This window comes from Scatophagus argus, chromosome 3 (genome assembly GCF_020382885.2).
Source record: "Scatophagus argus isolate fScaArg1 chromosome 3, fScaArg1.pri, whole genome shotgun sequence".
Classification (NCBI taxonomy): domain Eukaryota; kingdom Metazoa; phylum Chordata; class Actinopteri; family Scatophagidae; genus Scatophagus; species Scatophagus argus.
The window spans coordinates 15,398,586-15,421,047 of NC_058495.1; the positions used below are offsets into that span (position 1 = coordinate 15,398,586).

General features: G+C 41.3%; 1 protein-coding gene across 1 annotated transcript; it reads right to left on the reverse strand.

Moving 5' to 3' along the window:
* Window positions 1–2,970: 2,970 nt before the first annotated feature.
* On the reverse strand, window positions 2,971–21,912 carry LOC124056527 (arf-GAP with GTPase, ANK repeat and PH domain-containing protein 1-like). The gene is made up of 20 exons (XM_046384067.1): window positions 20,215–21,912; window positions 18,402–19,668; window positions 13,226–13,284; window positions 13,048–13,135; window positions 12,781–12,866; window positions 12,540–12,681; window positions 12,305–12,439; window positions 12,075–12,196; window positions 11,179–11,340; window positions 10,312–10,395; window positions 9,935–10,039; window positions 9,675–9,834; window positions 9,017–9,145; window positions 8,749–8,886; window positions 8,482–8,541; window positions 8,108–8,259; window positions 5,787–5,877; window positions 4,298–4,520; window positions 3,827–4,130; window positions 2,971–3,256 (listed from the first exon to the last, which is right to left on the reverse strand). The coding sequence occupies exons 2-20, from the start codon at window positions 19,582–19,584 to the stop codon at window positions 3,011–3,013; spliced, it is 3,669 nt and encodes a 1,222-aa protein (XP_046240023.1). The 5' UTR covers window positions 19,585–19,668; window positions 20,215–21,912; the 3' UTR covers window positions 2,971–3,010.
* Window positions 21,913–22,462: the final 550 nt, after the last annotated feature.

Below are 22,462 nucleotides of genomic sequence, written 5' to 3' on the forward strand. Positions count from 1 at the left end.
TATTAACTATTCAACAACGTAAACCACAAACCTCAGATTGGTGTAAAGCTAACAAGTGATTGCGCATGAAAGAAAAAATGTGATTCGTGGAATCTAAATCTAAATCTATCTAAAATTTATTCTCAGTGGTAAAGCATTCATTTTGGTCTTTATTTAGAAAGTCTCCTCTGTCCCAGTCCTCCTGGCATACATTCCTTAATCTACTTCTAAGATTATCATGAGGACTTTACTTTCAATAGCTGAGTGGACAAACAAGGGTGAAGGGACAAGATTGAGAGAAACAAAGTTTGTAAAAATCACTCTAAAATAGGCCCTTATAAGGCCTTTTATTAGTTTATTTAGGCCTCCAGGTGGGTGGCCCCACCTCGTGCAAAGGTAGATTGAGCTTATTCTGGCGTATCCCACAGATTCTTGATTGGGTTCAGATCTGGGGAGTCCACAGGTTGTTGTTGTGGTCCTTGTGACATTCCTGAGCTGTTTTTGAAATGTGACGGGGTACATTGTCCAGATGGGGAGATGGGTGGTGTGTGTCACAGAACCCAAGATTTCCCCTCAGAACGCTGGATTGTAAACCTATGATTAATTTCATTCACTTCACCTGTCAGTGGTTTCAATGTTGTGGTGGCTGATCGGAGTATACCAGAGCACTGGAAAAGATTTTGGCTCACGCCAGATTGGTGTTGTGCCTCCCATACAAATACATTCAGATATGTCAGCCATATTATCTCTTATAGGCCTACTCTTTAAACAGACAAACTGACCATCCACCGTCGCTCACTAACTAACGTTGCTTACTAACATATGACCCATTAAGACTGAAGAGTGAAAGAGAAAACCAGATGATAGTTAACATATCTGAACCTGAAACTTCATAAGTGGAAATGACACGTTAGAATGTGAAAATTAAATCTCTACTAGTCAGTTATAGTGATTAACTCTTAAAGGAGCTTATTAATAATTTATAGTTGGCTTGTCAGAATCGACTTTTAAATACGTATAATCTGACATTTGGATCTTCAACCTGTGTATGTGAGAAGGTGTGGCCCACAGGCTGGAGGGTTTGCTGAAAGTCTGACCCTCGTGATGTCACCTTTGTCCCTATGTGTGCCCAGTGAATCACTTTATTTATGCGAATATATGAAACTGAAACCATCTCAGGGAAGATATAAATAGTTTTTTAAAAAATGAGTCCACGACTTTGACCTAGAAGTAAGTGGATCAAAGCCAGTAGAGGACTTTAGCGAGAGCTGGTTTGATCCGGAAGACGTCACATTCAAATACTGGTTGAGTATTAAGTCATGGCCACTGGCTCTGCGTGTCCAGAAAACAGCTTTTGGTTCCATCTGAAATGTCAGCCCTCTGAACACCAGCATACGATTATACTGTCTGCTAAAGTCTTCCTCGCTTTCCTTAATGGAAATTTAACAAACAAAAACTCAGCTCACCTTCTGAAATGAGGTCTGCTGTTAGTCCAGGTGCAGAAATAAACACACACACAACTCTGAACAACACGACCACATCTTGGGCAGTAGCCTTAGAGTGTATTGATAATGAATGCTCTATGAACCATCGCATGAGTAAAAAAATACAAATAATACAAATGGAGAGATGCTTACATCACAGACATGTACACTCAGCGGTGTCTTCAGAGTAACACAAAAATACACACAGTACTGCAGGAGGGTTATTTTTTATACCTTTTTTTTTAAATGTTAAATTGGGCAACATTCCCTTATTTTGTGTTGATCTTCATCCACTTACAAATATAATCATAGTCATTCGAAGGCCCGGTTTTATAGATCAGAACCTTTGCCAAATTTTAATCTATCAAACCAAACTATTTAATTAGTCACAGTAAGAATAATATGTTGTAAGTAAAAAATAAATGCCCTGACAGTCACCAAAACTGTATCATCTATAAAACACATAAGTGTGGGAAATAATGAACTCAAACCATCGGCTTTTGTATACATTCAATCGATATCAAGGCATTTCACTTGTTCATTTACACATCTAGTTTTACACTCGCCTTGATAACGAGCTGCTGCTGCTGCTGAAGTCATAATGCACACATCATGTACAGTGTTCATGTCACACACAGTGATACAAACGTAACATAGAAATCTCAGTCTTGGGTGTCAAAGAGTTAATCAGGTGGTTACTTAAAGGACAACCGAACCAAGACGCTGCACAGCAAGCCTCTGAACAGCTGAGAGTAACCCTTTGAGTTTTATACACAGAACCAACTGTACAAATCATACAATAACAATCTGGAAAATGAAGCACTTTTTTAAATTTTTAGAATTATAATATTTTATCAATGCATTTCTATACAGTTGTTTTGATTAGCTTTGAAACAGCCTCTCTTTTTCAGTCACTGTTCTGTTTTTCTTCTTTTTTTTTTCCCAGGCTTGCACAACATTATTTATGCATTGAGCGACCGGCTGTGTTGAACGTAACACAGCATATGCACTCTGAAACGAAAACCGACATTCGCCGTCAATAAAGGTAAGAAATATGGGTACGTTTGTAAGGGTAGAATTTCAAGCAGACAGAGGCAGACTTGAAAATAGCGACATCCATCTATGAAATCGCAAACTTATTGCAGTTCTTTTTCTCTGGGTTCGTGATGCTCGGATAAGCTTGTTTGAGGCCGAAGGCAAATTTCCGTTCTTTAACTGAGTGTAGAGTAAAGTTGAATATTGACTGCATGGTGAAATATGAATCATACCAGCTGGTACACAGTGCAATACATTCCTACTGATAACATTTTTCATTTTCATAGTCTACACAGGAAGTGTAATCAGGAAAATGTCTCTTTTAGTTTTGGTTAAATCATTCCAGCAGACACACCTTAGGGAGTGCAACATCTGGCAACATATCCATCAGTCCTGCTGTTCCTGTCCTGAGTGTACAGGACTCTATGACGGCAAAGCGACATGCTCACACACACACACACACACACACACACACACACACACACAGAGTTTACCACGATGACACGTTTTGATTATGACACTGCTCTTCTCGACGTGCTGTAACTCAAGCTGGTGCTGCTGCTCTTGTGCGAGATCTTGAGTGTCGTGGCAACCGTCAGGCTGGATGTCGCAGGTGCTGTGAAACCGACAGCGGTGGTTGGTTCATTTGGGCATCCGTACTGAAGCAAGATGTCAACACACTCCTGGCTGCCAGCATTGCGAGCCAGAACCAGTGCTGTCTGCCCCTGAGCGTCCCGATATCGAACATCACAGCCATACTGATGATGCATATATAACAAAAGAGAAAATAAAATATTTATTAGCTTATGTAATTAACCCATATTCATTTTAAGAAGGTTTTTATCACATGTGGAACAGACTGCAACCTCAGCCTTGCAGGACGGTCTTAAATGATCCCGGCAAGGTGTGACTCGGTGAGTTTTAGTGCCTTTCACACATATTGATCACCCTTGAGTGGTCTGCTGAGTCATCTGGTTAAATGCTTTTTGTTTTTTGCTGAGGAAATTGCTTAGAGGTTCTTGAAGGGTAACATTTATTATTTTGCCAGACTGGCGTAACTCCAGGGGTGCAGCACAAAATTCTGGGTCCTGCACATTGTGTATGGGGCTCCTCCACCCATCTATAGCTACTTATTTCATACCCAGTCCCCCTTTTTCTCCCTGTGTAACTTATGCAATATACTGATGGAGTATTTTCCACAGTTTCACACCTTGTGGATCATCCTTTACTACATTTTAATGTACCTTCACTGTACCCATGCAATCAGATAATCTATACAACATTTTTAATGATTCCTATATCAGAGAGGGAGAGGGAGGTAAACACACCCAAACCAGAAGCTGCGTCATCACCACATCACTCTGCTGACAGGCCGCGTGCAGGGCAGAGCCGGGCAGTCGCAGCGCTAAGAGTGACCTGGAGGAGAGCGCCATGCTGAGAGGAGCATTAATGTCCTCTTTAGTGCAGTGGGCCAAAAGTAGCAGCAGCTTGGGGAGGTTGTGCTCCATCACTGCCAAAAGAAGACGGCCAGATAGCGTGATGTCTGGGCCCTCGCCAGGAGTGGGAGGAGGCAACGGTGCCACAAACAGTTTTTGCTCATACTTGGCCCTGATCCACGACTCCCGTTCCTCACTGAACAAGAGAAACGAGTAGAAGATGATGAATACTCAGTGAAAAAGCTTCTTGTCTTTCTGCTGTTCAAGAATGACAACTGATTTTTACTGAAACTGGTAACCTCAGACACATCATTTCTTCATATTTGTTTTCCATTCTTGTCTTTTGCGACGGTGTGTCTTTACCGTGTAGCATCAGGTGCTGGTTTACGATGGCCCAGAGTGCGCGCCTCCCATATACTGTTCACCATGTGGTTGCCGATGGCACTGAGAACCAGCGTGAGCTCCCGTGGCAGATCATCAAGGTCCAGCGAGCGAACACGTGACAGGTGGGTCCCCAGGTTTCTGTGGATCCCTGAACACTCAATGCATATGAGAGCGCCCAGGTTCAGGCTGGCCCAGGTTGGATCTGAGAGAGAACACAATGAATTAGGCCACAGCTTCATTGACTATGGCTATTTGTGTACAGCTGATAGATTTTTTCCATGTAGATTTCTCCCAGTTGCCACACAAGTGTCTAAAGTTGTGTGAAATCCTGTTTGGACAAATTTTAAAGCTGAGCTGTTAAATCTGTGGCCAATGTGCCAAAGAATATTTTCCACTGAAGCTCTGGCCCTTTAAAGTCTTCCAACATTAGAATATTCAGCATTTCATCTATTTTTATTTGGTTTAGTGATGTCTAAGTCATCATAATTACAGAGTATATTAATGACATTGAAATGAAACTTTGCTGACTGTATTTCTAAAAAATAACAAAAAGTTCACCATAAATATGCTTTGCAGCTTATTGCTCCTGCGTTGGACTGAAACCGAACGCATCCAAATGTCTGTACGTCCCTGCCTAACTGGCTCATTTACCTTGCAATTAGCACTGCAGCAACTGTTTAGGCAGACATTTTGTTTTATGACATAAGAGGATTGAGAAAAGATTCGGTATTTAGGTTATGAGTTTCATGTAATTCAGGTTTCTTAAGCCTGCCTTCACAGTTACACAACATGAAAGCAATTATTATTGAAAGAAACACTAACTTTCTTCTACATTAATTCAAATTCAGAAAACCCACACAGAAAACAAAAAAGTGATGCCACATCTGAGTTTATCTGTGATAACATGTAAAGTAGGGCAAGTTAGTAACTTTATTTGTGTTCGAGTGATACGATCATTTTGTGTTTTTACAACATCTGACAACAGTGTTTTTAAATAGTATGTTATGTTAAATGTATATGAATAGTCCAAAGGTAGGGGAGGGTCAGAATCACTCGGTCTTTTTTGACTTCCCATGTAGTCAAAAAATGTATGTAGTAGTGTCACATCCATTTTCTAGTGACTGACCAACTTTGCTCTCGGAGAGGGAAAATATACAAAGCCTCAAGTGTTTAACAAATGATTTTCCTCCACATTCATCACAGCTTATTGCCCCACCTAAATAAAAGTACTCTAAAACGTATGGACATCCTGGCTGTAGTGTGAAACTGTTTGATTCTTATGCCTCATGCCTATGCTACATCACAGACGCTTAACATGGAAAACACGAGCAAAGAGCAAATGAAAAAAAAAAAAAGCTTCAGGAGGGAAGACACATGCAGTGTTGATACGAGACAAGATTAACAATGTACCAAAGCCAGACACAGTTATGAACATGTGGGAGAAAACTTATAAGTATGCGCCACTAACTCGGAGCATCGCAGTCAACACAGAAGTTGTTGCCCTTTGCGTTGCGGATCGCCTGCAGAGCCACTGCTTCGCTCTGGCTGTTCTTGCGAGCCTGTGGAGAACATAGAGAGAAACACCAGTGAGATAACCCCATGAGGTACTAGCTCTGCTAGCTGCTCTCATTATCAACAACAATGATTACAATTTCCAAAGCTGTTTTTACACATAACAATCAGGTTCCGTCACAGAGTTGCCTTTTCCACACACGTAGCACATAAGAGGAGATTTTCAGTGCCAAGTTCTCACTTCCATTTAATTGTAGGCAAGGGGTGGCAGCTGGGTACAGGAACAGGAGAACTTATCCATAATGATGACTGATTTTACTACATGTATTTGGGAATATATTGATAAAAGAGCAACCTACAAGCAAGAAGAAAAGGGTAAGAAGCAGCTACGTTCTTTGCAATGTCGTCAAGACTTCTACTCGCTCAGTGGAAATTCTCCAGACAATGTCCTGCTCTATTCACACATGAGCTCAGTCAGATTTGAGCTGGCTGGATAAAGTCTGGGCAAAGCGATTTTGGATAAAGTCGCCCCCCTCCACCCCATGCATGATGTCCACAGAAGCGTGCATGTCTGAGAGGGAGAAAAATCTGTGCAAGAAGGCTATAATCATTATTATAACCATTTAGAGCTGTAAAGTGATCAGTTTTCACCTCCTAAGACATACAGTCCTCATAACATTAACGCATCAGGGATTAAAGTAATTATTGAGAATCATTATATTAGTGGCAATTACCATTTTTGGAGATGATGAAAGTGATTCCACAGAAGGACAGGCTCTCAACACAAGAAACCAGCACAGCCCATTAGTGGACGGGACCGCATACAGTTCTGGAGATGGGGCGGGTTTTGGTAATGGCCAACCTAATTAGCTGTCCTCATCCCTTTTAAAAGCCACAGCAGTAACAGTTTCCTAATGGGCTGAGAAGAGAGTCCAGCTTCTCTTATGAGGAAACTGTTCTTATCCAGGAGTCCCAAAGTACAAATACGCAGCACAGATATATGATTATACAACCCTAAAAATGTACGCCAAGGCAGATAAAATCAGTTTTGAAACTGAATTTAAATGTTATGTCATAAAATAAAGGTGTTTGCGGGACTGCTGTCTGTTTTGTGCTTACTAAAATAACAAAGGCTGCCTTCCACTGGTCATATTTGAATACATTTACAATAGTACAACAGTGCCTCTGCTTTGAAGCTCTGATAAGAGTTTACACAACCAATAGATTATTTCTGATTTCAAACAAAAAAAATCTGCTTTAGAAATTTTGAGTAAATCTTTGATAGAGCTTAAGCTGCATCCTACAGACACATCCTATACCCACCAACTAGTGTACAAATGGTTTCACTACATAAACAGTTAATGCATATTCTCTGTATAAAATGTCTTAAGAATTGTTCTGCATTGAAAGTTGGTCTGAGCAGATGGAAACAAGGACAAGGACACAATTTCATGCTAATATGGGCACATGATTGCACTGCACCACTTGATCATCTGCATAAACACAACCTCAGGTGTGGGACTTTGCCCTCCTTGGTGCAAGCAGGGCAACATAATGCTGATAACAAAAAAGGCATTGTGCGCCATAAAAAAACAAAACAACAGCATTTTAACCACATTTGTGCCACTGTTTGCTTTGTAGCTGCATGAAAGCGTGGGAGAACATTTTTCAAGCAATATTCATAATATTTTGTCAGTTGTCATTTAAATTATCATTGTGGTGGTGCACATAACACTACTGCTGCACACACATGGACAGATTATACGAAGAAGATACAAAGGTGTTTTTTTATTATGTTGTGTTGTGTTATTTTATCACCACCAATAAACGTTAAATTTGATTCGTCTGCATATACACCCACATATTTTGATCATGCTAAATGCTCAAATCTACTGGAATTGTGCAACATAATGTGTTTTGAACATTTCTGTGGTATCCAGATTCTTGTTTTTGTGAAGCAAGTTAAAAGCAATTAAAAGTATTTGGCTCTGTATGTTGATATAAACTATGCTCACACATACCTACAGCTTACTGAGCTTCATTGTAAATGACACACTTTTATTTATTAAATCAAATTCCTTCTTCTTTTTGTTATTTTTTTTTACCTTTCTTAGAGTTTCTTAGAGTTTTCATGACTACAGTGACAACAGCTAAATCATAACAACTGCAGGGTTAGGAATTCAGGACATAATCAGTGAAGTTAATACATGTCAGTCAAATATATTAAAAAGGAATGATCATGGTATTAATGCAGTGTATGCCTTTGTTTCTTCTTGCCTTGTTTTTGCTGCTCTCACACAGCTGCAGGCTGGCCAGGATCTGGCTCTCAATGGCTTGGACCCAGGAGTCCCTCTCTTCCACACTCTGGGCTTCAAAGTGCCAAGTCTGGCCAGTGCTCGACACAATGAGGAAGTCAAAGTTATCCTCATCTGACAGACACACACACAGAAAAAAACATCAACATGGAACGTACAAGAGACTTTTCATCGACTGTCATTCAAACGTAGAAACCTCAGCAACAGTAAGCATTGTGAACTAAGAAGACAGTTTTGTTTGCATGCAATATTGCAGTCAAGTGTCCATGTCTGACCACCGTTGGGTAAAAGCATGTTTTTATGTCAGAGCTTAAAAGGTGTAAAATGGCAGATTACCTGTCTTGCTCACATTTCTTAAGCTACCAAAGCTTTTAAGCTTCCACATTTTGCGCTTGGCTACATGAGGAGACAGAAAATGTTACAAAAAGCCAAAGAGAGAAAAAAGGAAATAATGAAGATTACATGATGAAATAAAACATAATTAAATTACTTTTTAAATTAAATTAACATTACATCTTAACGATCAGAGTGTGATTGTTGCAGTTATTGTCTGGGATTTGCTAAACGCTGAAGACAAAGACACATGGAATTCTTAGCCTTTACCATCTGCTTGGCCAATGGTTGCATCCCCTTTCTGGTTCATGCTCTTCTTTCTGCGATGCTTCTTCCTGTCTGTCACGGGGGAAGAGGAGCCCACGTCTTTGGTGGAGGACGAGCTAGACACACCCTCAACTGCAGAGTCTGTCCACAAGAACACACACACACACACGCACACGCACACACACACACAAAAACCCAAATTAAATCAGATACAAAACATTTATGTCTTTTAAGCTAAACATATGCACAGATTAAAAGGTCCTTTGCTCACCAACACTTTGAGCGTGATTAGACAGTGCAGATGGACATCGCTGCACACCTCTGTTACTCCTCAGGAAGAGCGCACTACCCAGCCCTTCCATTTCCTCCACTTGCAGGAGGCTGCTGGCACTGACAGGAACTGTAGGGATGACATCAAACATGTACTTAATAATAGAGTAATTTAGGCAAACATCGAATGAAAAATAGAGCAAAGGCAATTAAAAAGTGCATTACTGGTAATGTTTGAACTCCAGAGACAGCATGACGCATGGAGTACTGAAGGCTTTCAAACTCTCAGTGCACTTTTCTTTTGTAAAACATTGCCATGCTTAATCCTTTGTCACAAAAGTCTTCAGATTAAAGGAACTGTACATTTACTGTAGTCTTGAATTTCTCTGCTTTTTGCCCTCAACAAGTATGTTTCATCAGGATTTTGTTTCTGTTTTTTCTTACTATTCATCATTCCTGTTCAAGTCCTCACACACATGTAGCCCAACACCAGAGCTATTATGTGTCTTTAAACTTGCAAAGTTGAGATTAGATTAGTTAAGAAATACTATTCAGATTGTATTTTTTTCTTATTGTTTTATGCTTTTTCAAAAATCTGTACCTAAGCTTTGTATACTTGTTTTTAAGGACTTAAATTCAAAAAACATTTATTCTTTGACCTGGGCTGACACCCTCAAGTGCTGGCGCATCTTTGACCCGTCCATTGAGTCCAACTGGAAGGCCGCAGGCGGGTACAGCACGAGGCGGTCGCTTTCCCGGCACCTTCACTGTCACTCGCAGCAGGTCCATCTCTTTCCCGGGGGCATTTAGCATGTAGTCCTGCCAAGTCAAACATCGGTCATTACCATAAACCATTAGCTGCCACTGGGGCTTGCAGTGGCATAATACTTCAGAGGGCTCTGTCAACACACTGACTCACATTGACACTGGAGTGATAGGACAGTATGCCATCGTTGGACAACGTGACATACTTCTTCTTCCACTCTTTGTTCAGTGAGTTCCCACTGCGCTTCAGCAAGATGCCCTGATGCAGGTGACAAAAAACTGAGGAGTGAGAATTTATAACCAAAGTCTTGTGTGTTCATCTCACAGATTCCTGCAACATAACGACTGCTGGCTGCCAGAAACACCCACTAGCCTATTCATCAGGCCAACATGGGAGATCACAACACTTCATCACTCTGCATGATGAGGCTGCCTTCACACATTTCAAGTGATTGCTGGTCGTGTGCCCTCTCCAGACAGATTTAGTTACATCATATTTGTTTCTGCATCGGGTGCGAATCTGTGTCCTACCTGTTTGATGGGAATGGAGCGTCCACTGCCCAGATCTGCCTTACAGTCTGCACTCCTTCTGTTTGAGTCACTGCCTCTCCGGCCCTAAGCAAACAACAGAAGTAATAACTGCATCAGAGGGAAGAATGGGGTAGTTGGCTAAAAATATATATGTATAATTTAGAATTAAAGAAAGAAGATTTTCTTAGGAGCTGCTTTGCATTTAAACACAAAAGTATTAAAGGTATTTGGAAATGTAAATGGAGTTTCAGCTGACTGCAAAAGCTGGCTTATAAATTGAGCTTAACCATTTCCATTTCTGCTACCCGGGGTCTTGATTCGTTTTTAAGCACCAAGATTTCTGACAACTATTACCAGTGTCTAGAGTCAAATAAAAGCATGTGATTCTGGTAATAAGTAAGGTCAAAATTTAAAAAGAAAAAAGAAAGAAAGGAAATATAAAAATAAAGTGGTTGTAAATTTGTTTTTTTGAACTTTTTTTTAAATTTCTGTTCATTGGAACAACAGTTGTAGCCTCTTGTGTAGCCTCTTTAGAAGGTAAAGTCCTGGAATGAGCCTTTGTTTATTCCACCTGGAAAGTTGCCAATGGTCAGCTCACTGGCTGGAAAACTATATGAGACAGTGTGTCCATCCTGTCCGTTCAGACACTCCTTCTGACTTCCTGGATTAAAGTTTGTTTATCTCCTATTGTGATGATTTGACAATATGATTACTCTAAAACCATCAATGTTTTTGTGTATTCATTTCATGAGGTGCTGCGTATTCACAGACAATTTCCATGACAAGATGGAAAAGGAAAAATTTTCCTTGGTTGAGCCTCATGGCTGCTTTAGGCCCCTGAAAAACAATAACTTGACAAGTATATACCGCAAATCTGGAGGTACGTCTCCGGGTGGCACTGCGGACTGACCCAGGCGTGGCACCTTCCTGTTTTTCCCCCCTCACTGTCCTGCCGAGCTCCTTATGGCTGATCACAGGAGTGGAGGGAAGTGATGAGGAGTAGTCACTGCTTTGACCACCATTACTGGCCTAAAGAAATGAAAGAGTCCAAGCAAAGGGGATGTATCCAATAAAGTAAGCGATAATCACACAGAAGAGTGAGATGAGTGAGTTTATTACAACAGCAAAAATAACCAGACACTCAGCATGAAAATGTACACTATATAGAAAAAAGCACTGGGACACTACACCATTACACCAACAGGGACTTTAATGGCATCGCATTCTAAACACACAGACAGCTTTGCAGCTGTAACAGCTTCCACTCTTCTGTGAAGGCTTTCCACAAGAGTTTGGAGTGTTTCTGTGGGAATTTTTGCCCATTCATGCAGTAGAGCATTTGTGAGATCAGGCACTGATGTTGGACCAAAAGGCCTGACTAACAATCTCTGCTCCAGTTCATCCCAAAGGTGTTGGATGGGGTTGAGGTCAGGATTCTGTGTGGGCCAATCAAGTTCCTCCACACCAAACTCATCCAGCCATGTCTTTATGGACTTTGCTTTGTGCACTGGGACACAGTCATGCTGGAATAGAAAAGGACCTTCCCCATACTGTTGCCACAAAGTTGGAAGCATAGCATTGTCTTGGTATGCTGAAGCATTAAGATTTCCCTTCACTGGAAGTAAGTGGTTGAGCCCAACTCCTGAAAAACAGCCCCATGAAGAGGTGTGTCTGGATGTGTCTATATAGTTTAAATTTAAGTGGTACAACTTAGTACCTTTTTTTTCAGATAGTGTGGAGCAGATGGTTCACAACGGTCCTACCTGTCCTGGAAAGACTCCCGACACTGGGGTGGAACCTCCAGAGTGACTGGGAGAGTTGGGGAGAGATTTACAGGACGCCAGTAGAGCAGCTTGTTTCTTGGCTGTTATAATCTTCTGAGCAGCTGTGGAACAAAAAAACATTAGCTCTAATAAGACACAAAACTTTGATATTTCTGCATCTCATCTTAGAACCCTCAGTGCTCGGGTGTGAATTTGAAAGGGACTCATACCATCAGTGAAGACTCTGTTCACATTGAGGCCGTACGTTGCACAGGTTTCATAGTAAGTGCAGCGCCGCACGTCTGAGCAAAGCTGTCTGGCTCTGGCATCATCTATTACTCTGGGATTGGTGCTGCTGATCTTATCTAGAAAAAAAACAAAAAAAAACCAAATCACAAATGTGACAAAGCTCCAACTCTGCGAACATCTGAAATCAGAGCACAGTCTTATGTGTGAGTGTCTTACCTTGAGTGCCGACTACTATGAACGGTATCTCAGAAACAGGCCGGTGGATAGCGAGCTGGTGGTAGATTTTGTAAACTTCCTGAAAGCTGGCCTCATTTTCCAGACTGAAGACCAAAATAACTGCATCCACCCAACTTGCAAACTGAGGGGAATGGAGAAGAGGAGGATCAGTCAAAACACACAGGTGCGTCAGGACCAGTTTACATCAAGTTGACTTGCTTGTCCAGTTTTACCAACCCACCTGAGCACTTGGGAGCTCCGTCTCTTCTCTGATTATCAACAGGTGGCTCTGTCCATCAACAAGGACATCCTTAATGTACTGGCGCCCTGCATATACACAGAGGCAATAAACGGGAGCTGTAACAGACCTTTTGCACAGCAGATATTTTAACCTGTTATAGCAGCATGAATATCTTTCCATGGCCCTGCCTCTGGATCATCTAAATGGAATACAGTCAGTATTAATGTCTATTGATCTGTGTTTCAGATAAGGACATGTGTAACCAACCCTCAGCATTCTCCAGCTGTAGGTAACTTCCTGTCAAGTGTCTGTGGACCAGGGCAGACTTCCCACTGCACAGACCTCCCAAAACACCCTGCAGTGCACAGATACACATGGAGAGGAAACACGAATTTAATATTAAACCTTGCTCACTGATTTGCGAAAGTTAAATCCCAACACTTACCAAGTGAAGCTCTTGTATAGTTTGGCTCATGGTCCATTCCTGACTGCTGGTGCATGCAGCTGAAGACGAAAAAAAATAACAATGGGTGAGGATGAGAAAGGATTCATTAACAAAATGTTAAAACTAAGCTCAGTCTGTGATGAGTTGATGTTTTGGTATACAGGATACAAACTGCAGATAAGAAAACGTTGCTATTGCTGGAAGCTGTGCTTTAACAGAACTAAGAGGGGTTTCCCCCGGCTTTGCACTCGCCTTGGCTAAAAATTAACTCCCCAGATCAATTTCTGCCCTGGAAACACATCATCGATTGTCCCATCTGACTGTGAGCAAGAAGGCCAAGTATTTTTAGAAATATCAGACTGCTTTAAGAGGTGTACCACATGCTGGGACCAAGATGGTACAAACAGGATGCAAAAGTGGTTGTCCTCCATCATCCATACATAGATCTTTTGACAACTCCCAAACTCTTCTTATTGATATGTTAAAAGTTGTTAGCATTGTCAACAACACAGCCATAAGACACCTGGGATTGAGTGATGAAACTGTGGCAGGTAGGTACCACTGGTCACTGGTTTGGAGAAAAGCTAAGTAGGCCAACCATTCCCTCTGCTTTCAGTCTTTGTGCCAAGCTGAGCTAAGACAAGCTAAGCCAAGCTAAACAAGAGCTAAACCTATTTCTGTGAATGTACAAAGAAGAAGAAGAAGTTGATAACAGACTCTGAGCCAAACTCCCACTATTTTCCCCCAAAACGTTGTAGTGTTCCTTTAAAAGAGTAATTGCTGACTGCTGGCCAGGTTTCGTCTGACTGCCTGTGAGCACAGTGAGGAGAGTCGGGATGATGTCTCACTGGGCATGGAGAACCTGCAGCTCCCAGACACTGAGCACCCAGAAAATTCAATCAAGTGTACAAATGTGCGAGTATATTTGAGTCAGAGAGCATGCCAGATATCTTTAGTTTACCTTAATACCATTAGACACACCAAGTTTTTTGCTTTTTATGATGGTTAGCCTGCCAAAAAACTCTCCTAACGAGTCATTTGTTCTTTAATTCAGCCTTGACAAAGAATTCAGCCAGCTGTGGTGAGATAAATCATCTTATTCCCAGTGCAGTTTCCCTCATTTCATGAATTTTATAGAAGTTAGTGTCAGCTGGAACAAGACAGAATATGCCACTTGGTGCTCTGCGGTGTCAGGTGAATCCTGATTCAAACAACCTAAATTTTTTTTAAAATTATACGTTAATGCAGAAATTTTGCAGTTTCATCAAAGATTCACTTATCCAGTACTGTTACATTGACTATAACTCATAAAATATTCCGGAAAAAGGGGAAACTGCGGCAGGACAAATGAAATTATGGCACTGGTGATTTTTTTCTTTCAATATGGTACCAGATTACTTGTCAACACGGTTGTTTTTATGGTGAATGACCTACAGTGGGGTTGTGGTTGCTTAAATGTGCAGCATTATGTGGTATCAGACAGAAAGGAAATGGCTCTGGTAGAGATGATTGAAGATAACTACTGTCAAGTGACTCATTCTGTTACAAAACATCGTGTTCAGGTTGCAGCAGACGTCAGCCTCCCCAGAGATGAGAAAACTCGTTCCTCAGTCAGGGTTTTACAGATTTTACTAAATATAATCACTTTATCACTTTTTAACTAGGATATCAAACAAAACTAAAAAGACAAATGCCTTTAATTTAAACAGGGAAAAGTGGAATGTGTTTAATGTAAATGAACTGCCAGTGAAAACCCAATGCACCTCATTCTATTTTATTTTCACTTTTACATTCCTGAGATGATTTATTACCATTTATTTAAGGTTTAACAGCTCAAATAGAGCCGTGATTGTGTTGGTTGTCTGGAATTGGTTTTAGTGATAAGGAAATCCACTTGGCAGTGATAATATGATGACTGGGTGTTAATATTAAAAACAACCCCATTATGTTCCAAGTGTCCTGATGATAAATAGTTGCGTGATTATGGCCAAATATATCTACTTCATTCCTCAACTGTGATCATAATGATCCTCCAGCTGTGCGAGTTTATTGTGTTACTAAGTAATGCTTTATCAGATTTGGCACTGATGTACTAAAATTAGACTTTGTAAAAGAAAAAAAAAATCATAGAGGTGGTACAGAAAGGAAGCTCAATTTCATTTCAGTTTTTACTGGAGTCATAAGGTGGAGTTACAGCACTACTGTAGATGTTTAAATGTATTCTTATTCTTAGTTTTACTACTCCACAGCTCACTCTCTAATTTAATCCTGAGGTCACGGATGTATTTCTGTTCTGCGCGCTAGAAAAAAATCTAAATCATGAGCAGCTTCCTCTCTCACACTCGGCCATAACGTTTTCCTGCAAAGAAATCACTCAGCCGGTACATCATTACAGAAAAGCCTCCACCAGTTTCAGGGTTTTGGATAACGAGTACCTTGCAATGAGGTGGGATAAGACAGTCCACTGGAGTCAGGAAATGACAAATGGAAACAATACCTAAAACAAGATTTCTTTAAAGAAATTACTACGAATACTTTTCACTACTGACAGACGTGGGTTTTTTTTTCACATTTTGAAGGTTTAAGTACCCCATTAAAAGAGTAGCTGGGGGTATCTTTGTACTGAGGTTGCACTTAACATTATGATTTGAATGTCTAAGCTCTAACCTCAGCAGAATTAGAGCCAAGGTGCCTCTGTGAATGGACCTTTAATAAAACACACACACACACACACACACACACACACTGTGGAAGTGTCTACAGATGTAAATCATGTAGAAATCATCATCACCATACAGAGTAATGCATGTCTGCGTACACACACACACACACACACACACACACACACAGACACACCCACACACAGTGAAACTGTCAGGTCACGATGGTGTGTTCGGGCGGAGCCACAGCATCGGTCGCCTCTCTGGGCGACACAGATTCTAACTTTAAAACCCCTTCATCCCCATCTTTGGGCAATCCCCACACCCCCACACACTCCCCTCAATCAACAGCGTCACACCACACACCGAATAGCATCTCTCACGGCTTGCTGTTGCCATGGCAACTCCATTTTCCAGAAGCCTCCAGACCCAGTCTCTATACAATAAATGGTCTCTCACGGATACAGCAACGTGTGTGAGAGGCACACAGACGTGATGTCCACCTGTGCACATATGATGCTGAAAAAATGCAGGCATGTGTCTTCTGATCAATACTTTATAAACTAAATGTGTTCAATGATGTTCATCTGTCATCAGCAAACTGATACAAAATGCTGGAATCACAGGTTCAACAAGCCCAGAGACTTGAACACAATATAACATCAACGAATGAATAGGCTCCATTTGAAGGCTGATTAACTCTATGCACAGAGCAGGAAGTGGCAGGTTCCCGCTCTTCTCTGATGAACACAGCTCTGTGTATCCCCAACCTTAATTATTCATGTCCCACTTACTACTGACAAATTATTCAGAGCTTACTCCGACACCACACTCTCCGTCAAAGGTGATTTTATTAAGAACATATCAATAAAGATTCAAGATTGTTAAAGTTTAACAATCTTCCTTTGTAGTGTCAGAGTTTGGAAAATGTTCATTAGCACTAAGAAGTCACAAGTACTGACACAAGTGTTGAGAAAGACCATAGCATTTTTTTACTACTAAAAGCTGATAAAGAACAGTCTGTACTAAATTTTTAAACTTTGTCAGCAACATTAATAATGTTAAAATTCTAATCTGTGGGTGGTTGTACTTTAGTTGTGTATCCGTAACAGCTGTTTTATTTACAGCAAAACATTCCATCCACTTCTCTAACAGACCTGTTGGAGGTCTAAATGATCTTATGAAACAGAGCCAGATTAACCTGACATTTAATATTTTGATCACAAATCTAGCAAACATTTCTAGCAAACATTACAAAGCGGAAAAGATTATTGTCATTTTCAGTCAGTCTGACAATTTGTGCAATTGATTGTTTGAAATGTCAGAAAATAGTGAAAAATGGACTCGACAATTCCCTCCAATCCAGTAGCTTATTTTGTTTGAACACAGGTCAATACTAAGAGAATAAGAAAAAAAAAATCTAAAATTTAAACAAATGACCTAAAGGATTAATCAATGATCAGAAAAGCTGTTGATTTATTTTCTCACCTAACTGGATACACAACAAATTGTTTTACCTCAACATCATTAATGAATCAGTTATAACTCACCCCCTTGTGCCTTGACGGAGTAAAATCGGACTATTAAGAGGAAAAAGCCACATAAACGCTCATAACTTGCAGCACAGTCTTTAATATGTGCCAAACTAACACCTGAGATGTCATTTTGCTCTGAAAGTTTGTGCCAGTGTTTCATTCTGCAGCTCCCATGGAAGATCTGCACGTGTTCTGTTCTGTAAGCCTGCATTTCAACAAAGGAGAACCTCATCATCATATATGATTGTAGATATATTTTCACCAGATGCAGTTACTGAAAGTTAAGAACAAGTTTTAGATACACCGAGAGTGCAATATCCACCAAATCCTCACCAAATCTCTCAAAGATTTGAAAGGTTACTTAACTGTCATCTTGGACAAGCTTTCAGTCACATCAGATGGAGATTAAATCAAAGCAGGTGCATATAACCACAGAAGACATTTTTAGTGCTAAAGTCAAATTCAAATCCATTTTGAATGAAAATAAGCAATAAATTTATGGTCACCTGATAACTGAGTATTGGATCGATGTTTAAGTAAAATAACATAGAAGATCATTACTGGGACTAAACAAGTTTAAGATAGTTTAGTTTCACACAACTGAGTGATGAATGTGTAATCACATTAAGCAAAATGCTCTTCTTAGTTTGTTGAATTTCATACCAAGTGGTCACTGATCGCTGTGAGCTTCAACAACAGATGAGAAAGTTTCTTTTGTTACCACCATCACCAAATTCTCACAGAAGAGCCGTTTTGCGTTTCATTCACCAAATTGCATAACTTCATCGCTTCATGTGATCATTTGTCCTCTTTATTATTGTTTTCCTCCAAGTATGTCAAGTACTCTGGGGGTTCAAATCAATAAGAAGAATCAAAATGTATGAAATCATGTGATATAAATTATCAAGCGCATTGTATCAGTAAGCAGTAAAGTCGTAGAGTTCTGTGTACAGACACAGTAGATGCATGAGATGGCCTTACCTTCCTCCTCACTCGAGCCCCTCTCCACAGCTGGATAGAGGGGAGGTGCAGTGTTGACGCTGGGCGGCACAGTTGTACTTTTGGTGAAAATGCCACTGATAAACTTCAGCATCTTTCTGTCGCGGGGAGGAGCTCGCTGGATTGTTCCCCCCTGGCCTTCCTTTCCCTTCTTCAGCTCCTCAGAGAGGGAATCTGGCTCACTGCTGTCCAGGGTACGACTTGTACCTTTTCTTTGAGGCCTGGATATGTCGGTGGCAAGAGGTGCAGGGAAGGAAACAGACACCGTCTTAAATCTCTCCCCCTGAGGGCTGTCCCTTGTCATTACCCCTGAAAATCCTCCGCTGATGGGAGCTCCGGGGCGAATGAGTGTGCCCCTGCCATCGCTGTCGGCCCAGGACGCCCTGTAAGGACCAAGAGTTGTAGCTGCCATTAAAGGGGATTGGTCTCCGATACGGTTGTCCCTTCGATCTAAAGTCTTAGCAGAGTGATACATGCTTGTGTTTGCCTCTCTGAGTTCCCTCCAGCATGCGGAGTTGCCTCCTGCATGTGACCTCATCAGGACTTCAGGACGCTGGCTGACCTGCGGTGGGATGGAAAAAGGGAGGCTGCAACGTGAGCGACTGCTCAGGTCCGCTCCATTTTCACCCTTTAGGAACAGGACCGGGGGCTCTCTGTAGAGCTCCGTCTTGGGGCGCAGGGCATCTGAGCGCGGGCCCTCTCGACGCACAGTTCCCTCAGTGGTAGCTCCTCCATACACTTTGATCATCTGCCTAACAGGCGGATGTACAAAAGAAGTGTCTTTGTTTTTACCAACTGAAACAATGTCTTTTTGGTGTCCATAAGTTTCCCTCCTCTCAGACTTCCCCCAGCTCTCAATGGGGCTGCCATACCTGACCTGCACCTGTTCCACTTCTTCCTCCACCTGTGTGGTTTCTCTCTCCACCACTTGTGTACATATAGGTCCTTCCTCCTTTTCAGGGGCATTGCTCACTTCCTTCTCCTTCTCCGCCTCCTTCTCCTCCTCCTCCTCGTCTTCCTCCTCCTCCTTTTTAGGGCTCCCTTCCCCCTCTGGAAGAGCCTCCTTCTGGTTCGCTGCTACATTTTCTGGCACAGCCTCAACCTTCACCAGAGTGAGGGAAATGAGGTAGGTGGTGCGTCTCTGTGGGTTGCCTGCCTTGCTCATTGGGACAGCAGACTTCAGCACAGTGGCACCTGCTCTCTGACCTAGCCAGACCTGCACACCTCAGTCATGGCAACCATGACAAGACTGAAGCAGGGGAGAGAGAAAATCTAACATCAAACACAGGTACCTGATCAAATCCTGCATGTGTAGCTGATTTTGTCTGATATCAGGCCTGATCACTTGACAGGAATCCCAGTGTCATTTTAAAATAAAGACATAGAAAGTCTGTTTAAAAAAAAAAGATGAATTCTTAGAATTGCAAATTTCTAGAATATATTCAAAGGGCTGACCCAGTGGTAAAACAAGTCTAGACTGTTTTTTTAATGCCTCCATTAATCCTCCTCAATGCACACCGCTACTACTGGTCTTTAACACTGATTCATTCATAATCCTCCCTGCTCTTTGCTTTGCTTTGCTTCCTAAACTCAATTTATTCTGCACAAATCTGACATGTAGACACACAGACAGATATGAGGCACGACATTTCCCTTTACTGTGTTGATTTCAGCCTGGAATTATGCAACAGTCAGTGCATTAGGTTGATCCATTTCTTGACTAGGAATAAATGAATACTGGATGAAAAATGCCACCTTACTACAGTATATGTCTGGGCTTTTGCTCATATCATACCTTCATTTCTCCCTGAAGAATATCCATTGCACAGTTCCTTGTACATTTGATTTGTTGAAGAATTTATCTCACCATCAGATTACCATTCATGTCAAATGGCACATCAAACAAGGCTGAGGTAAAAAAGGAGTTCAAGAGGGGGAAAAAAAACAGGTGAAAGGGAACAGGGTGCAAAAACATCAAAATGGAAATCATTCACTTGTCACGAAGCGTCTGGCAGCTGGAGCCTCCATTCGACAATGTCATGCATAAAATTATGTATGCACGGTGTGAGGGTCACTGGAAGACGCTGAAAAACATCTGTTGTTATGTCTCCAGAATTTTTTTTTTAAAAAAAGAGATAAAGTAGCCAGATTTATGCAACCCAAACAATGCTTCCTTTTGGCCGTATCCCTCTGGAGAGCAGCTCCTTTCGTTCACTGCATCCTCTCCTCCGAGTGCCTCATCCAATTAGCAAGTCAATAAAATGTGTCTGTGAGGCAGAGGAAGCCCACCAGCTCACCACAGCCCCTCCTCCTTTTTTTTCCTCCTCTTCTCGCTGCCACAGAGCTTTGCAGCCCCCCTGCTAGCTCGCCGTTAGCCTGCCGCACACCCAGCTCCAGCTCCAGCCAACAGGCTGAGGATAAGAGGCTTGCAGTGAGGTGGTGGTGGTGGTGGTCCACGTTCATCAGATTTTTATCTGTGCCGACACAACAAAAGAGACAGGAGGGAGAAAGAAAAGCCCTCGGCTCTGCTCCTGCCAATGCATCTGCTCTGTCTCCAGCTCTTTCTCTCCCCTCTCCTTTTCGATTTATGGGCAGCTCCTGTTCTCTCTCCCTGCCTCACTGTCTGTCCCCGCTGAGGGAGAAAGTCGGGATGCACAGGAGGGAAAAATCTGGATGTCTTTGGATCATTGCAGCAGGACATTAAAATAGAAAGACAATGAAAAATGTGTAGCAAGGGAAACTGAATTAAGTAGCATGTAATTAAACTCCCTGGAGAGGAAACTGAGGATCCTAATGTGGGTGTGCAGGTGATGATGCAGGACAGGAGAAGAATATTAAAGAGAGGGAAGTGTAAAATGTGTTTTACAGAAATAAAACATGTAGAATATAGCTTTTAAAATATTTCCCACCACTACACACTACTCTTCAAGGACAAGCCACTTATATTGCCTCTCTGCTCATCCCCTAACCGTTAACCTGTTAAACATTTCAAAAAGTGATTAAATAATCGAGTTAATTAGCTTTTTCTTGTCACTCAGCTAAACATGAGCCCTCCATAAATCCACTTGATATTTGAAGCAATCAGAACACACCAATTATAACCACACAAGGTTAAAGCACGAAACACTAAGCAAAAGCAAAGTTGTTTAAATATCTACTTTAGAATATAGATAAAGCTTATGTGTGCATGTGAATATTTTACATGGCATGCTAATAGTGTAGTCATGTCACAAATGAAATTTGTAGATTTGTGGCTCAGCAGGGTGAAAATACTTTTTTTCTCCTCCTCCTTTGATTTACATACTATATGACTTTATGAAATTTGATTATTTTGATCAAACTGTGTCCGCTGATCGTCTGTTATTAATTGTAGCCAAACAGCTAGCACTAAACTTTTACTCAAGTTAAGTGCTGCTGAGTGGATAATCTGACTGCTTAAACGACTGACATTTTGAGTTATTTGTTTATATGCTTCCCTGTTGAGAGTTAGGAGAAGATTTTCATGCCTGTAAACTCAGCACGTAATTGGAGCCAGCAGCCAGTTAGCTTAGCTTAGCATAAACATGGGAAACTTTGGCTTTGTGCGGATTATGTCACAGATTAACTGAGATATAGTACATTAATTAGCTGGCTCCCACTCTTTATGCTAAGCTCATCTAACTGGCTGCTGACTCCAGCTACATACTTAGCTTACAGATGTGAGAATAATATTAATCTTCTCTAACTCTCAGCAGGGAGGTGACTATGTGAATAACACAGAAAGTTAGGGGTTGACTTTGCCAATTTGACATGACATTATCTTATATTTGAGAATATTAGTTCATAAGATTCATTTCCAATTGTGAGCAGAGTGACAAATTCAAATAATTTAAAGAAAAGCGACTTTAGCTGTATTTACCATGTCTCCCCATGTGAAATGCTACTCAGCGCAGACAGAGGCATAAATTAAACGTGAGAGTTAGAAGATCTTTTTCAAGTCATCAGGGCTTGGAGGTGGAATTGATGGGCAGAAAGGGTCTAAGAGAAAGACACTTTCAACCTCA

What these genes read in the sequence shown, in the direction of transcription:
- LOC124056527 (XM_046384067.1), bottom strand. Translation starts at nt 19,584, where the DNA reads ATGAGCAAGGCAGGCAACCCACAGAGACGCACCACCTACCTCATTTCC. An exon ending in AAGAAATGTGAGCAAGACAG is followed by an intron (nt 8,260 to 8,481) that starts GTAATCTGCCAT and finishes TGTGTCTGTCAG; the next exon opens with ATGAGGATAACTTTGACTTC. An exon ending in TGTTGACTGCGATGCTCCGA is followed by an intron (nt 4,521 to 5,786) that starts GTTAGTGGCGCA and finishes GTTCTCTCTCAG; the next exon opens with ATCCAACCTGGGCCAGCCTG.